This window comes from Copidosoma floridanum, unplaced genomic scaffold, assembly GCF_036245765.1.
Source record: "Copidosoma floridanum isolate Cflo_tuat_1 unplaced genomic scaffold, Cflo_Japanese_pri ptg000019l, whole genome shotgun sequence".
Lineage (NCBI taxonomy): Eukaryota > Metazoa > Arthropoda > Insecta > Hymenoptera > Encyrtidae > Copidosoma > Copidosoma floridanum.
The window spans coordinates 2,007,013-2,022,814 of NW_028321896.1; the positions used below are offsets into that span (position 1 = coordinate 2,007,013).

A 15,802-nucleotide genomic window follows, 5' to 3' on the forward strand; every position below is an offset into this window, starting at 1 on the left:
AAAAGACAATAGCATCGGTCAGCCTCGACGAAAGCACAAAGGGTGCATGTACAAGCTGGTATTGGGAAAAAGCCATTGATTTATTACAATTAACTGACTCGATCGGCTGATCGGACGTGTAACGCAGGCACGTGTGTGTATACACGGAGATATATATTATACATACGCACGGACTAAATGGGTAAAGTAGCCGCTGGGGGATTCCCGGAGCGCGAACGTGGAGCGAGCTATTGGCCGACTCGATAAATTTTCGCTCTGTTTTCAAAAGCAAGAGAGAGAGCGAGAGCAATTTACCCCGAAGGCTTGACTCAATTAGAGCCAATTAGAAGAGAACTGTGCCCCACTGCTGCTGCTGTTGATATAGCACCGTTTTCAGCAAGGGACGAGTGTGGCGGGGAGGAAGAAAAGGTGGGAATCGAGAGGGAGAGTTCCAAGTAAGACCCCTGACCATCGCGAATCAAAATGTTGTGTTTGTATATGGATGGGTGTATATATATATATATGGGGGGGAGGGAAGTAGGAGCAAACTCGTTAAGAAAAACGTTGGCGGAATATGGAAGGAGAAAGGAAGGAAAGAGCTAAGAACGAAAACTCATTAAAAATGAAACACAGGCAAACAGAAGGGAGGGAGCAATTCGTTCCAAACAATTGGATGGTGTTGTGCATTTTTTTTTTTTTTTTCCTATCGTTGACTTGAAAATTTTGTTTCGGTACGATTAATGGCGAAAATAGAGTAGAGTCGGCAGTACTGGTGCCGTTCTTTTTTTGAAAATGAGTGCTCGCCTTGAAGTTTGTCGTTGTTGTAACAATAAATACTGGTCGCTCTTTCTTTAAGCATTCATCTATTTAATAATTGTAATTTTGAACTTTTTTTTTTATTTACGAATTGCAATTCAATCGATTGCTTTTGGAGTTACAAACTTTTCAATTTTCTCTTTATTCCAATTTATTAAATATTTCTTACTGGTTAGAACAGAAATTCCATTTACATTACTTGGTACTATCTTTTACTACATTATCAAAATTCATGTTTGCTAGTATGCTCTCTTTTGTCCCAAAACTAGACCGTTTATATGGGGTAAAGTGAAAAAAATTGTTTACAGAATACAAGTGTATTTTTGCAATGATTTTTTCAACAGAACATCACACCTGCAATTTGATATACATCAACCGGAATTCATCCAAACAATGGATAATGTAATTTTTTGGCATTAAAAGTTATAAGAGATCATGTAGGTATTGAAATTTTTCTTAATAAAAAGTAAACTATGTAAATGTAACATAATGGATAATCAACCAACTTATAATAGTCTTCCAGTCATGGTTTTGTCTCTTATTTGTGAGCCACCCCATTTTTCAGATTCTTTAAAAAAAGGCTGCACAAGAAACGCAGCAACAATCGAAAAGGCAACAAAATCGAAACCGAGTAGACGCACTCGGAAAAAGGCACGTGCCAAAGAATTTCCCAATTACTGAGTCCAGCAGCAGCTCAGTCACAGGGAAGCTCCGACAGCGAAACAGATCGACCTCCCGACCCCAACCACCCCCCATACTTTCTTTTTCTCTTCGAGCACCTCTCGTTCGCTCGGCCAATCATACTAACGCCAAGTCAATCTCGAACTTCCCATATTCGCCGATCCCACGGAGTTTCGGGGCTAAAGCAACTTCCGAATCATTCCACTTAAAATTTCTCGTTTGAAATTAAAGTTCCCCCGAAGCGAAAAACCAACCCCCTCCCCTAGCCCCGACGGATTTTTTTCGAGCAGATCTTTAATGCAAAGAGAAAGAGGGAGAGTGGGGGGGGGTCGGCTCTTTTGGCACTTAATAAATGAACCCGGTAGACAGCTCTTGGAGGGTGAAATCAAAAGAAAAGAAATAGAAACCGAAAGAAAAAGAAAAAGTCGAGTGAGGATCACGATCGGAGTGTAGTGGGAGGGTGAAAAGGGAGGGTGAAAGGCGAGTCGTGCCTGAACGAGATCTGACGTGCGGGTGTAGGAAAGGAGGCACACGAGTTCCATGTCAACCGGATGGCACACGCGGTGATGCAGAAGCGCCTTGGCGTTTGTATGTAACTGCTCGGAGGGAGATGACCTGCACGGGGCTCTTTTTTTCCCCTCCCTACTCGTGTTCTCGTGGAGGATTTCTGCTGTCGAGTCTGATTCCTCGGCGGACACCGCGTTTTTCCACAGCTTCTTTGGGGCTACGGACAGCGCGTTAACTTAATTTCAATGAGCTGGCTTTTCGCTCTTCCCTCGCACGGTGGGTAACAACTGCTGCGTTGGTCACTTTCTCTCTCCTTCTGCTGAGATGGGCTTTTTAATCTTTTACACCACGAATTTTCGTAAGTTGGATTGGTGAGTTGTGGCTGTTTTTTTTTCAGAAAGTGCTCTCACTGATTGAAAATGTATCGGTAAAGGCGGTGAAAAAGTTAAACAAACAATAACAATAAATTGTAAGCGAGACAATGGATGAGACACCTATAATTGTCGGCTTCATTCACTCATCATTACTTATCATCATTTCTTACAATTGCTCACAAGTCGTACGAAATAGCTTTGTTTGATGAATGTATGTATGAATGCAAAATTACGTCAACTTTTGAATATCTTTGTTTGTTTTTTTTTTTTTTTTTTTTTTTGTTATAAAATCATTTCAAAACTTGAACAAAATGTTTCTTTCATGACGATTGTGTGGGTAGGAAATTTGACAAAAATAATAATGAGGTCTGTAAAACATTGTATAGTATAGTTTGAAAAATTAGTGGCACAAACTTACTTTTTTACTTGGCAACTTGCTTAATACAAACAGACGCAATCGGTAGCAGGTTTTTCTACAGCATTTTTTTTCTGCTGCAGATGAATAATGGAATAAGATCACAAAAGTACAAATGACCGAAAAACCAACATTCCAGAGTATGGACTTGATCCGAAACTTGTTCTTCGGCAAATGATAAGGCGGAAACAAAATCGAGGTGGAAATGAATGTAATTTCTTTCAACGAGTTTTCCTTCAAGATTCAAACGGCCTCGCTGAATATTCATCGATCCCTGCGCTTGCAAACATCACGGAACTAAAAGAAAAAGTTGTCCGTGAGAGAGGGAGAAACGGGGGTGGGGGGCTCGAAAAACTACTCGGGTAACAGTTTTTCGCCTACTGGCGTGAAAAACGCTTTATTCCGGTGGGAAGCAAAAAAGTAGAGAAATAAAAGGTAGGCGAGGACGAAGCGTTGGAGAAACAAGTACGCGAGCACGCGGGTGGGACGACCTATTAATGCCCAAGGCGGGGATGAAATCCGGCAAAAACAATTTTCTCGTTAGCAAAGTTCTTCTTGAGGTTTTGTTTCACTGTTGCGCGTCGGTGTGGAGGAAAGGGGGTGCTACTTCTTCCTGCATCCCCAGCATTCGGTTTGTTTCCCTCTCGCCAAGCTTGAGGCATTAAAACAACCCCCACCCTCTCTCGCCCTGACTCCCTACAACTCTTTGTTCCCGCTCGTGCATCTACTTTTTTCTTCCACCTCTCCTCTCTCGCTCCCTATTTTTATTTCTTACCTTTTTTGTTCTCCTTCCCTCTTTTCGGAGCAAATTTTTCCTAGGTCTTTTCCGTTTCGCGTCTGTCGCTCTTTATCATACCAACTTGTAGTGGATCAAGTTTTTCAGGTAAATAATTTATACAAGCGGAATTCCGGAGCGTTCCGATATTGAAATGCATAAGCCACTAAAATCCTAAAAGTAAAGTTGTTACGGGAAAGTTTCGTGGGTTATTAAATTTCTTGTTTACCAGTTAACTCTGTCTGTTTTCGAGCGCGTTTTTTGCTTCTTTTTTCATCTCGCAGTATCGTACAGTCCCGCCCAAACGTTTTACTTGGCTTTAATTTACTTTCATGAAAATTTCACGAAATTTCAAGAAAATCTCGTTAAAAACAAAGTTTAACAGGATGAAGTTTAACAAAAGTATGTTAAGGGACATATAAACTCGTAAAACTTAATGTGCTTAAGATGAAACGTCTTTTAAAATCGAATGTTATTATTTTTGAGCTTCATTGGAGAATAAGCTTGTGGGAGACGTACGAAAACACCAAATGATAAAATAAGGTTAAATGATCTAGTAGTGCACGATTTTTTTAATAGATTCAAAAAAAGGGCCTTGACAACATAATTGCAAACTACTGAAAAACACATCCCAGTTATTGAAGTTGAGTAACCAAAGGTGAAATGTACACGGAGTTAAATAAAATTCGCACGTCAAACATCAAATATCTGAGTTCATGTTTTCAATCGTATGTAAGTTGGGATAGCAATACACAAACAACGTTTTATACACTTGAATATTTTCATACGTGTTGGCCATCCATCTGTTAAATTTGTTTACTTAATAACGCCATCAATCATCTATCGACAGAAGTTTTTCCAATTATCGGTATTGTTGGGCTGACCGTGGTTCCGCTACTTTGGCCACAATTTTTTTCCTTCACCCCTAAAACTTATCAATTTTGATTGAAAGCAATTGAAACACACATCGATAATCCTCTTTTAGAGTGCATTCACAAGTGATGAATACGGTACCAACGGTGAGGCAATTTCCAGATTTCCAGCAATCCCCCCCTTTTTTTAAGCAACACGACAATTCAAACCTACGCGTATATACAGATATTTTTCCAGCGTTATTAATCCCTGCCCGGATTATGTCAACAGACCTGATCAAAAACTCGTGAAAGCCAACTGTCCCTTGGTGTACAGACCAACACCCACACCCATCCAGGACTAACAAGAATCGGTACGATTTACTTTTCCACATGTGTGGAGCAATATTTTATCGTGGACCTTTCAATGTATTATATATCTCGTTTACGTGTTTACATTACTCATTTTTACGTGCTCCGATCGTTTTTCCGCTACAAGATGAGCCAATAAAACGCGTCAAAAAGTCCATTTGAAAAAAAGCTCGCTTCATACCCTCGACGAAAAAACAGACACTTGTCCGAATGCCTATGCTTCGGCAAACATGTATACATATCCACCCTCAGAGAGCAATTTATTAAATGACAAAATTCGCGACGAACCTCTTTATTCCTCTGCGCACAAAAGAATATCCTTGCCCAACTAATGAGATTTAATTGCACCACGTGTATACGCGTGCGACGTATCCGTAGCCTGCAGTTGCCTTAATCTAATGATTCTTCATCAGCATGATAATGACTGAAGTGAGATCTGACACGATTGTATGAGACAGTGAGGCGAGTGTCTTTGCCATCGTGGCCATTAACGATCCGACGATTACAATTAAAAAGTCCAGAGCTCGAGTGTACTGCTGCCGCTGCGTCTTGTTACTATTGTTATGGTTACTGTGCGAGAAAAGGGGAGTTGAGTGGAGGGAGGAAAGAAAATCTCTTCCATACGCAGGAGAGCCAGAGAGAGAGAGGGAGAAGTCGATGGGCCTAAACCGTGCCATTTGTCGGAGGACAACGAGGACGCGCAGACATACCTACACAGACCGAAGAGGAGCGAGAAGGGGTGAGAAAAGGGGTGGGATAGCTGCGGCCCGTTGATAACGACTCCCGGCGCCGTTCATATTTTACGCGCAGGCTCATCAATAATTCATGCCGTGAATAATGCAGCCCTGTTTCGCGTTACTTTATACATAATACATACATACGTATACAATATAATATCTGCTCTCTTCTGTGCTCTTTTTCCACCCCTCCTCCCCCGTCATACCTTCCGTCGCGGAGTACACAGCAGGGGAAAAGCGTATGTGGCGCGCGGAGGCTGACGAAATTTCTCAAACACCCATTCGTTTGTGTTCGCATTCTTCTTACGACTCGCCCGGACAGGTGTGTATAACCCCCGGTGAGTGTCTGGTAAACACTTTTTCTACTTCTCCATCCATATATATTTCACGTGCTCTCCTTTGCGTTTTATTTATTTTTTTTTTTTTTCATTCCCTTTTCGATACTTTTTTTTTCCTTTTCCTCCTTTTGTGATGTATTTTAAAGATGCCGCGTGTATGGATAACGAGGAAATGTACAGCTGGAGATGATGTTCAGGGGGAGGGGGTGGCAGAGTTTCTTCGCGGAGAAGAGAAAAAGCACGTTCGCGGGCGCACGTGAGAGAGCGAGCGATTTGTCAGGGCACGCATTTTATTTATGACTGTACGCCCCGCGAGGCGATGGATGTGCGCGCGTATATATATATATGTTTAGGCTGGAAATCGAAAATTCTTCTTCTCCTTTTTCTTTTGCCTTCTAATGTTAAGTTTATTTCTTTTTTATGTTTGGTGATTTTTAAGTAAGGACGAGTCGAGAGTGCGGATACGGGGCGCGTTGGATTTATTGGTTCTCGGGTGAATGATGAATCGCGGGATGCTTGATGCGGTGGAAGAAATTTGATGCGAGTGGGTGGAGGGAGGGACAGATGGTGCCAAAGTTGAATTTATGATGGTACGATGGATTATCGATGAATCACGGGGGTCCTGTTATTTTTATGTGACGCTAATATTGAATGTCATAAATTTACGAGGGTGATTGACATGGTTCAGTTTTGGTTTCAGAAGTAGGGGGGTGTTAGCTTAATGGCTTCAACAGTTTTGACACCCATAAAACTGACTTGTGTGGTTTAGTCGCGGGACTATGTGTATCTGGAATGAAAAGCGTAAGAGTACAAATTAGGAAAAATTACATTGTACCCACGTGAACCCGACGTGGACATACTATGGCCATGTAGTTTGTTCTAGGGGTGGTCCTATGGACAAACTACAAGTCTACAACAACATTGGCTATCTTAAACAACAATAGCCTAGTGTGTATCTAAAACTTACTTAAATTTGACGCAATACAAACTGTTCAAGTGTATACAATGAATGTGCGATTCAAAGTCCAAAAAATGGATCCAAAGAAAACAATGGATTTTTTAAGCTAAACATCATGTGGAATTACGGCACAACCACCAAAAATTCACTTTTTTTTTACTAAAAAGTGAGAAACCAGTCTCCAGACATGCTTAAGTCTTCTATCACTTTAACCTTGTTCGTATACAATCATATTATGTTCTAATCACCAATCGTAACTGTAGACTGCGGTATGGCCCGAAAGATTAAAACAGAATTTATTATAACATGCAGCTGAAAGGTCCACATGGTCAAATGCTTTACTCATACCAAACAAATCAAGAGTGTACTTCTCCCATAATCATTTATAAACAAATATACTAAAGAATTATATGGAAAAGAAAATATTATTAAGAGTCCCTTGTCTACACTTGTCACTTGGTACGGTTAACGACGCAAAGAATCACATGAATACATGTGTCAAAGATCAGAAATGCCTGTTGAAAGACTTTGGATTTCTTAGATAAACAAAAAAAAATTCAGAAGTCACTTGATCCAACTCAGGTATTTAATGATAAATGTTTGTACCACCTAGTAAATAACACATAAAGAAACTTCAAAGAAAAAAAAGTCGATCTATCGACGAATAAGAAGCACTGGTGTAAATACAAAAACTAAGGTGATAAAATAAATCAAATACCGACGTAAATGTACTCGTATTCCCTCTTGACTTCGAAAAAGGGCGGCTCAAGCAAGTAAGAACTGCCTCTCCCAAAATACACTGCCGGACTTTCGACCCGTCTACTTATCATAAGTACAATATCCAAGAGTATAACAGATGGCGAAACTCCGGTGTAACAAAAAGTGCTTGGTTGGCCGATTGGCATTCACAGAGGCACGTGTGCAGGATCCAAAGACAATAATTTCATCGACGCCTATTTCTCGAGGGAGGGAACGCACGCCCAATAAACTTGGCCAGCCCTATCGCCACCTCGCGCCCAATGGGTATATATATACGTATACGTAACGCAGAAACGTCCCAAGTTGAAGTTCAGCGCACGAACGAAAAAAAAAAAAAAAAAGGAGGAGGAGGAGAGGAGACGTGTCGAATACCACGTAGGAAGAAATAAGAAAAAGCACACTTTGGAGACCTCCCCCGATTACGATGTCGCCGAAGAAAAATAAAAATCGCGCCTCCGGATACGAAACCAGCGAGCGACTGCTCGTCCTCCGCCTATTTTTCCCCTTTTCTTGCCACACAAATATATATATATACACATCGTCCCGATGAGAGTACATTACAAGTGGCAAGAAATATGAAGGACCAAGATACACAGGATAGTCAAAAAGCTCCCAGCTATACGTTCGTAAAGCATGGCTCGCCGGTGCGCATACCTATATATACGAGGGACGGGGGGGAAAAAAAAAGAATCGGGCTCGGCAGCGATGATGCGAGCTGTAGTCGCAGGGAAAATAAAGCTTCGTCGTTCAAGAGGGGGGGGGAGGAAATTCTCGAGGCTTTCACGTGTGTATTATTGCGTGCACATCTCGAGGGACGCAGCAGGCGGCGATCAGATCCTCCTCTCCCACGAGTGCCACTCGAGCTGTACGCACTCCCACGAGAGATGAGCAAACAAACTTTCCCGCCCTTTATCTCCCTCCTCCCTCCCCCCTCTTTTGCTGGCACATGCTCTTCGTGCACACACGGTGCTTGTCCCGCGTATAACTGCGACCGATTTCCATGTGCTGCTCATTTCACGCGTTTTCCACATTCCTTTTTTTTCTTCTTTTTTTTTTCTCCTCCCTTTATCCTTTCAAACGGTGTCACAAACAGATATTGGCTTACTCGTAGGTGTACGCACGCATGTGTCTAGTTGCTACGTAAAACGAAAGTGAGAGTTGCGACTCGGTGAATCGATGGAGGGCAAACGGAGTTTGGAAAAGAGAACAAAGTGCAGGTCAGAGGAAATCAGGTATCCAGGAAGTGCGCGAATCCTGAGCTTTTTCTGGTGCACTTGCAAAGACATGAGCTTTCACAAGACTGCAAGCCATTGGTTGCTCGTCATGTAGCATCCAATGCCGGGTCGCAGAGAAAAAGTTGCATCCATAGAGGGAAGGATCGATTAACGGCGCATCGTACTTTGGAAATCGAGCGGAACGTCCTTCAACCGAGCACGTGCATGCGCCCCACTAGACCGCGTTAACGATGGAGTATTCATTATTAGGATCCACTCGGCGCGAGTGTGGTCTTTCTCGGATCGGTGCAGTCCCTCCTGGCTCTTGCCTGGAAAATTTTGCGAATTCATCGGAACCACTCGCCTAAACTGTTGTCTACGCCTCTTACCCTCCCTTTTTTCTGATAATCTATTTTAGCGAGAAGGGAAAGAAAAACATAAATTGTTGGCCTATTTTCGGAAGATAGACCAGTGGCTTATAATTTTAGGATTATTCTATTCGATACGTGAAACGCCATCGTTGGAGCTAGAATCATCTTTTAAGGGATGAAAGGCCTGAGATACGTAAAATTTAATTGTTTTTTTTTTTTTTTCTTTAAAGGTAATTGTTATGTTTGTAAAATTTTTTAGAACAGAAAAAATACAGTGTAACATACACGATGGGTACTTACCCGAATCGACCATACTATACACTTGACTATTATTCAAAAGCAACGATTTATCTATGGTAATATTTTATTTGTCGCAAAATTACAAAGTAGGTACTTTTGTGTAGCAGTCGTATCTAAAAGGAGTATTGTTAATAATTAGTTGTCATAATTTGAGTACATACTCAATGGAAAATTCACACTTAAAGTCAAAAGTTGAAATTATGAATAACGAACCATAGTAAATGGAAGTTAATAGCCCATTGTTTGGCAGTGATGTTTCCAAGTGTGGAAAATTCGTGTAATTTTCATTTTCCATAAACAGAGGAATAAACGAGTGCAAAATCCGAAGAAACCTCAAGCATCTTCCTTCATTTCCGTGCCTCTGCAAAGTCTCTTCTACGCTCGCCCAACAGTACACCTAAAGCGCGCAAACGAAATCAACAACGGGCCACAGTACAAAAGAAACAGAGACGCCGCGATATGTATCTCCATCACAGGCTCGCACGGACGAATGGGTGCAGGTATCTCGATGCGTATCGGGTGATTTATTCTTTTCCGAAATCAGCGGGAAACCCATCCCGGAGATTATATGCGCGCTGGGCTCCGTCTGTTTTTCCCTTTCACGTGCACGGATCCCCCCCCCCCCCAGGGCAGCCTGCCTTTGATGTCTGACTTGAGTATCAAAGTTTTCGCGAAAATCACATACGGAAACACGAGAGGAGCCTCGCTCCCATCGTACGGAAAAAAAGAAACCAGCGAAATGTATATATATATACCAAAGGCTGCACGAAAACAAACGCCTATCCGGAACCCCCCTGCAAAGAGACTCGGGGATGCATTTTTCATTGTTAAACCACGCCGAGGCTCCGCGAGCACGAAGGATCCCGGGAAAAAGGCTAAGTTATTCCGCGGCTCATCCTTTTATGCGGCCCGCGGATGAGGAGCAAATCTTTAAAGCGACGAGCTTTGATTCACGCGCGTGGGCGGTCCGCCTCGTGTACAGGCACGAGGGAGAACGTGACCCGGCATTGAGTGTCCCTGTGCTTCCTCGCCGTGAAATATTGCGCTCGTGTAAATACCCTCGTAAAATTCGGTTAGGGAACGGTGGGAAGGAACGGGGGTAAAAGAGAGCGCCGAGCTAAATCGTCCAAGTGGGCGCAAATTGAAATTCGATGCGCTGCAAAAAAAAAGAAAGGAGGAGAAATCACCTGGATGGGAAGGAACGTGCCGCTACGTGGATATTATTTTCCGTGCCACCCGGAGAGAGAGAAAGGATGATTCGTTTCATCTTTTCATTTTATTATTTGCACGGGTGGGGGGGTTAACGCTATTTTGTGTACAGTGAGATTTTCCCTCCTCGGGCTTAGGGATAAAAATGCACGCGTAACGACATTTATTGCCGGTGTTACGGATAAATCAAACGCCTGGTTGGGAGACTGGAAATATTTCGGAATCGCGTGGCGAAACAGTACAACGCGTATGTCTCGAGTTACGGGTGGGTTTTATCGGAGGGAAAAAAAGCTTGCCCCCTGCTTTGAATTTTAACGAGCAATGAGTCAAGCCTTCCAACGTAGGGAATACAAATAGTCGAGAGAACGCGTGAGTCTTTCATCCCAGTGACAAAGGTACAATTAAAAACAATTCCGTGGGGGGGGAAGGGCGTGCAACAATGACATTTGCCAGGGAGACAGCAACTCCGCGCTTTTATTACTCCTTTAGCGTTGGAAATAAAATTCCTTTCTTTAAAGAAGTGAATGCACCGCTAGCTGTGCGCGGGCGCTTGTTCTTTTTGACGTAAAAATAACACTTCCAGGTTGGGGGAGAGGGAAAATTCACCTCACATTTTCTCAAAATAGGAGCAAAGCTCGACAATATGGAAGAACGAGATGAGTCAAAGGGTGAAAATTCGGTGGAAGCGGCAAAGCGTCAGCAACGCTTCTAGGAATATCTAATTTCATCGGGCCAATTACACGCCTATTCAGCCCCGAGTTATCTAAATTGATTGCGGTGGTAATTGCATTTTCCTTTCGGGAGGCGCGCTCTCTCTCTCTCTCTTCGACCCCCGCCCCCCTTGTCCTAAATTTGTATATTGCGCATGCAAGCTCGCATAAGCGTGAACTTACGTGCACGTACATATATACATATACGCGCACAAACGTACCATTTATTCACTTGACCCCTTGTCTCGACCTTTGACTCCACGGCTTAGCGCGATTACGGGGCAAACATCCGAGCGCACCCCGGGACAAAGCGACCGCGCGCAACGCTTCTATTCTCTCTCTCTCTCGCTTCTCTGCTAATTTCAATAATTCTCGTCGGCCCGGTCTCAAATTCCATCAGCGTGAGTATTGTTATTCGTTGTTGGGCCGAATTTCAGCGCGACTCGCAAGTGGTGCATGTTTACAAGTGGAGGGGTGTTATTTATTCGTTTCGTTTATTACTCGCGGGGCAACAGCTTGGGAATAAATAATCATCAAGCCAAGTATGTTAAAAGTCAAATTGCAAACTGTTTTGTCGTGTTTAAAGCATGAAATGAACTAAAATTGTTTCGAAGCTCGTTAGCATCAATGTAGATGATGTTTTGTTAACCGTTTACTTTTGCTTCTTTGGCTTCGTTTATCGTCGTTTTTTGCACACGTATCAAGCAAAGTTTTAAACGTACGAATTAATGCTCAACAATAACACATTACACGCACGTGGCCCAACTCAGAAGCGCCAGAGACGGTTAATTGCGTTATTTTTGCAGTAAGTAATGATACATATTGCAATATGGTCCTTATTCATTTTGCGGTTAAAAGTTTCAAGGGAAATAAACTCTACCCCATTTTGGTAGAGGAAACTCATTGTAACGCTTGCTTAATTTCATTAAACTCTTTATGCATTTGTTGTCTAAGCTGTATCAATAAATTTATCATTACGACTTTTGTTACGCTTAATAGATTTTGTAAAGGGTCTCAATACTATTGCGGAACGTTATAAATATTTATTTGTTCTAACTGGAATCGCTTGAGGTTCAACAGTGCAGTAAACAAAATTAAAAATAAAATATTCTTTTGGGCTGTAGCAACGAAAGCCGAGAGGACAAAAAATAACGGAGGAAAGTATAGGTAGTTTCGGATATATCGGCAGGACAACTTTATAACGCTTTCACGCGAACGTCCTCCGTTCCATGCGAGGGAGATTGCATATAACAACTATACGCTAAAACAGCCGCTCGGTGTTTACGATCGCAATACCACGTCAACGATGTTTTAGCATTTCGCGTACAAGCGCCCGTTTCATTCGCTCGAAATCCTTTGGGTACTATTCCAATAAAAAAAAAAAATCGAGTATTTCCCAGCCTACATTTGTACACGAGAGCATACGCATGTATGTAGTTTTGACGGAAATAAAAAAATTAAAAAAAAAAGTACGACGAGTACAATCTGCAGCAACGGTACACCTGCGCAGTGCCGCGTATCCTCTCGTATTGTACATGTACCGCATAATTAACAATATAATCGACTAGTCAGTTTTTTTTTCCAGCAATGAATATTTCGTTTTGCCAAAAAAGTGGGGTATAAGCGCAGCAAATGTTCCCAAGAATTTTTTTTATTCTTTGGGCTGCCAGTGTACGAATGAAAATGATAATTTTAATTACGAGTGGTCAGAGAAAACCCCACGTAAAAGTGAACACGGGCGCACGAAAAAGGAAATTCAACACGTGTTTGCTCGCCGAGTGCGAAATCCATCTGCAAAATTAAAAACAGGCACTTTGAGCGTGAGCTGCCTTTGCGCTCGCAAAGCAACAAAAATAAAAGATTAAAAGTACTTATAGCGAGTGCACGCAAAAAACGCCCTCAAATGTAAAACTGGACAAACATGGAGAAATGAGGAACTGGATAAAAACCAAGATTTTAGCTGGGAAAGCTGGGAAAAAAAATCATTGTAAACAATTCACATACTCGTGTTGTTCAGGTGCTTATTTAATGAAAACAAATTAATGTATAGAAAGATTTTCAACTTACCTGTAAGCCTTACTCTGAGACTTCCCCTTTTTTTATGTTTAAAATTTGTAAAAGTGTTTTTTCATTCGGTAGTGCAAGTCCCATCGATATTTTGGATCTTTTTAACGACAAAAGTATTTTCATAGCAATCGTTTACATTAGGGATCGTCAGGAGTCAAATAAAAATAGATAAATCACGCTAAACTTGGCAAATCTGTTTTTTTTTTTTTTTTTTAATTTCTTAAAACACTTTGAATTTTTTAAATATTTTCTACTAGTAATTTCTTGAAGCTTATAAATGTTAGCGTTAAAAAAAAAATGTTGAACGAAAGCAAAATATCAAATACTTAAGCTCTGCACGAAAAATGGTTGGCAATTAATGTTTGAAAAATTTATACAAATTTTAAATGGATCTGGAAATTTTTACAAAATTCACGTGTAAGTCTTTACAAAAAAAAAACGTCGACGTCTCATAACTTCCAGAGATTACCTCACACAAACTTTACAATATTTATTTGTAATTTATCGTTTATTCGTCACATCAACGTATGAAAATTACAACACGTATTTAACAGATGTTTAAAATACGAGAGTATATTATGATGAGTGAAAGGATCATTCACATACATGTTATAGCAACCATAAATCGGTACTAGCCAATCGGTTATTTAACATATGCTGTATTGATTCGAAAATCGCATATCATATCGGTGTATTTATAATTCCAAACAAATTCAAACTTAATATTAAAAATAAAACTAAAAAAATGTAGACGACGAAAAATTTGTGTTGAAAAAGCATGGTAATTTGTTGCAGTGACGTGCCTGGAGCCGGACTTCCAGTACCCGATGGAGAACATAACGGTGCCGAAGGGCCGCGAGGCTACGTTCACCTGCGTGGTGAACAACCTCGGCGGATACCGGGTGAGTTCTTCCTCCTCCAAGGGCAGTGATCAAGGTGGTGCCAATCCTCGGGTAACTATCATCCACATGACAATATTTCGCCTATCTCTCTCTTCTATCTTCAAGTCTGACGGTGATGCCCGCCTGCTGTTTGATGGGAACATTAATACATATATATCCCTCTCGCACCTCTTTCTCTCTCTCTCTCTCTCTCTTCTGTCGGCACCAAAAATCCATCGACTCTCACTGCCGCACACCTATACTCTCTGTCTGTCTGTCTGTCTGTCTGTCTGTCTCTTTTACTGTTGTTTCTTACGTTACATTACGAGCATTATGCCACCACCGTACTATTATGTAACCACTGCACTTTGTTAAAACTGGCGCACGCCAGAGCATCTCACGACTTGGTTTTGCTATCGTTTGTTGAATTGCCTGCACCACCACTTGTAAGCACCATAGGCATCATTACCACCCCAACCTCACCCCCAACCACTTTACTCGACCCTTTCGCAATTCTCGAGTATCAATGTAAAACAATTCTTCTCATTTTCCCTGTTACACGACCACGTGAATTATACATTCCGTTTATGTTGTATACGCTACCCTGTTGTTTATCTACCTGTGCTCTACAATATTTAGCTGCTCCCCCTTACAATTGCACTTGACAAACTGTGCGCTCCGGTACGAATTATTTCCAAAAGCCTCCTTGGTCTTTTGTTTTATTTTTCCGTCCCAACAACAAAACGTACCATCGCCAGCTCGAATGGATTTCCGAGGTAACTTTGAGGCCCTTAACTCGACGAGTTGCAACAATAAAGTTCCGTATAAGATCCCCTTTGAGTGCAATGTGCGCTCCGATCTCAATTTAACTGCTGGAATCGTGTGCATCGTTAGCGAAGGATTAAGCACTACGCGTACAAAACCTCGTGCATTGATTTCTACGCGCTTACAAGCGTCTACGCTGTTTTTTACGAGATGTACGTCGGAGGGATTTAATTTAACGGGGAGGCTTTTTCTTGGGTTCGGCAGAACGCGTGGTCTAATTTAATTACGAAATTTCCCACGTCGACGCGTCATTCGTTTTCATTTTCCAGCCGGACCCCTCCTCTCGCGCCTCGTTTTCGCAACAGCACACAGTTAGCAAGAACTTTTGCATAGGGGGGGGGGGAAAGAAGAAACAGCGCGGGATCCCACCATTTGTCAAATTCAGGAAATTACGGAACAAAAGTTTGGCCCCGATTTTCATTTTAATAAACACCGCGCGGCGTACGAATGATTTCGCGCCCTAATTGTGATTACCGCTGATTCCAGTTTTTGCAACTCCACGCGGAGGTTCAACGGAGTGCACTAGAAACTTTTTACTGCGGAAAATAAAAGCGATCTCACCGCTGAGAGCTAAACTTCCGAAAACGCCGGGATAAGCTTTGTTTTTTGTTTCGAAAATTTAGCGATAAACAATAAGCGCCCTTTTTTCCCCCACGACGGGAA

At 41.9% G+C, this 15,802-nt stretch overlaps 2 protein-coding genes across 2 annotated transcripts in view; one reads left to right on the forward strand and one right to left on the reverse strand.

Annotated features, from left to right (window-relative positions):
- The window catches only part of LOC106636928 (aldo-keto reductase family 1 member B1), a 403,668-nt gene that overhangs the window by 94,138 nt on the left and 293,728 nt on the right, over positions 1-15,802 (reverse strand). The window lies entirely within an intron of this gene.
- Positions 1-15,802, forward strand: part of LOC106636900 (Dpr-interacting protein beta) — a 44,647-nt gene that overhangs the window by 7,103 nt on the left and 21,742 nt on the right. The window contains exon 2 of the mRNA XM_014349447.2: positions 14,229-14,386. Coding sequence (XP_014204933.1) covers positions 14,229-14,386 — 158 coding nt within the window. The remainder of the gene's footprint in view (positions 1-14,228; positions 14,387-15,802) is intronic.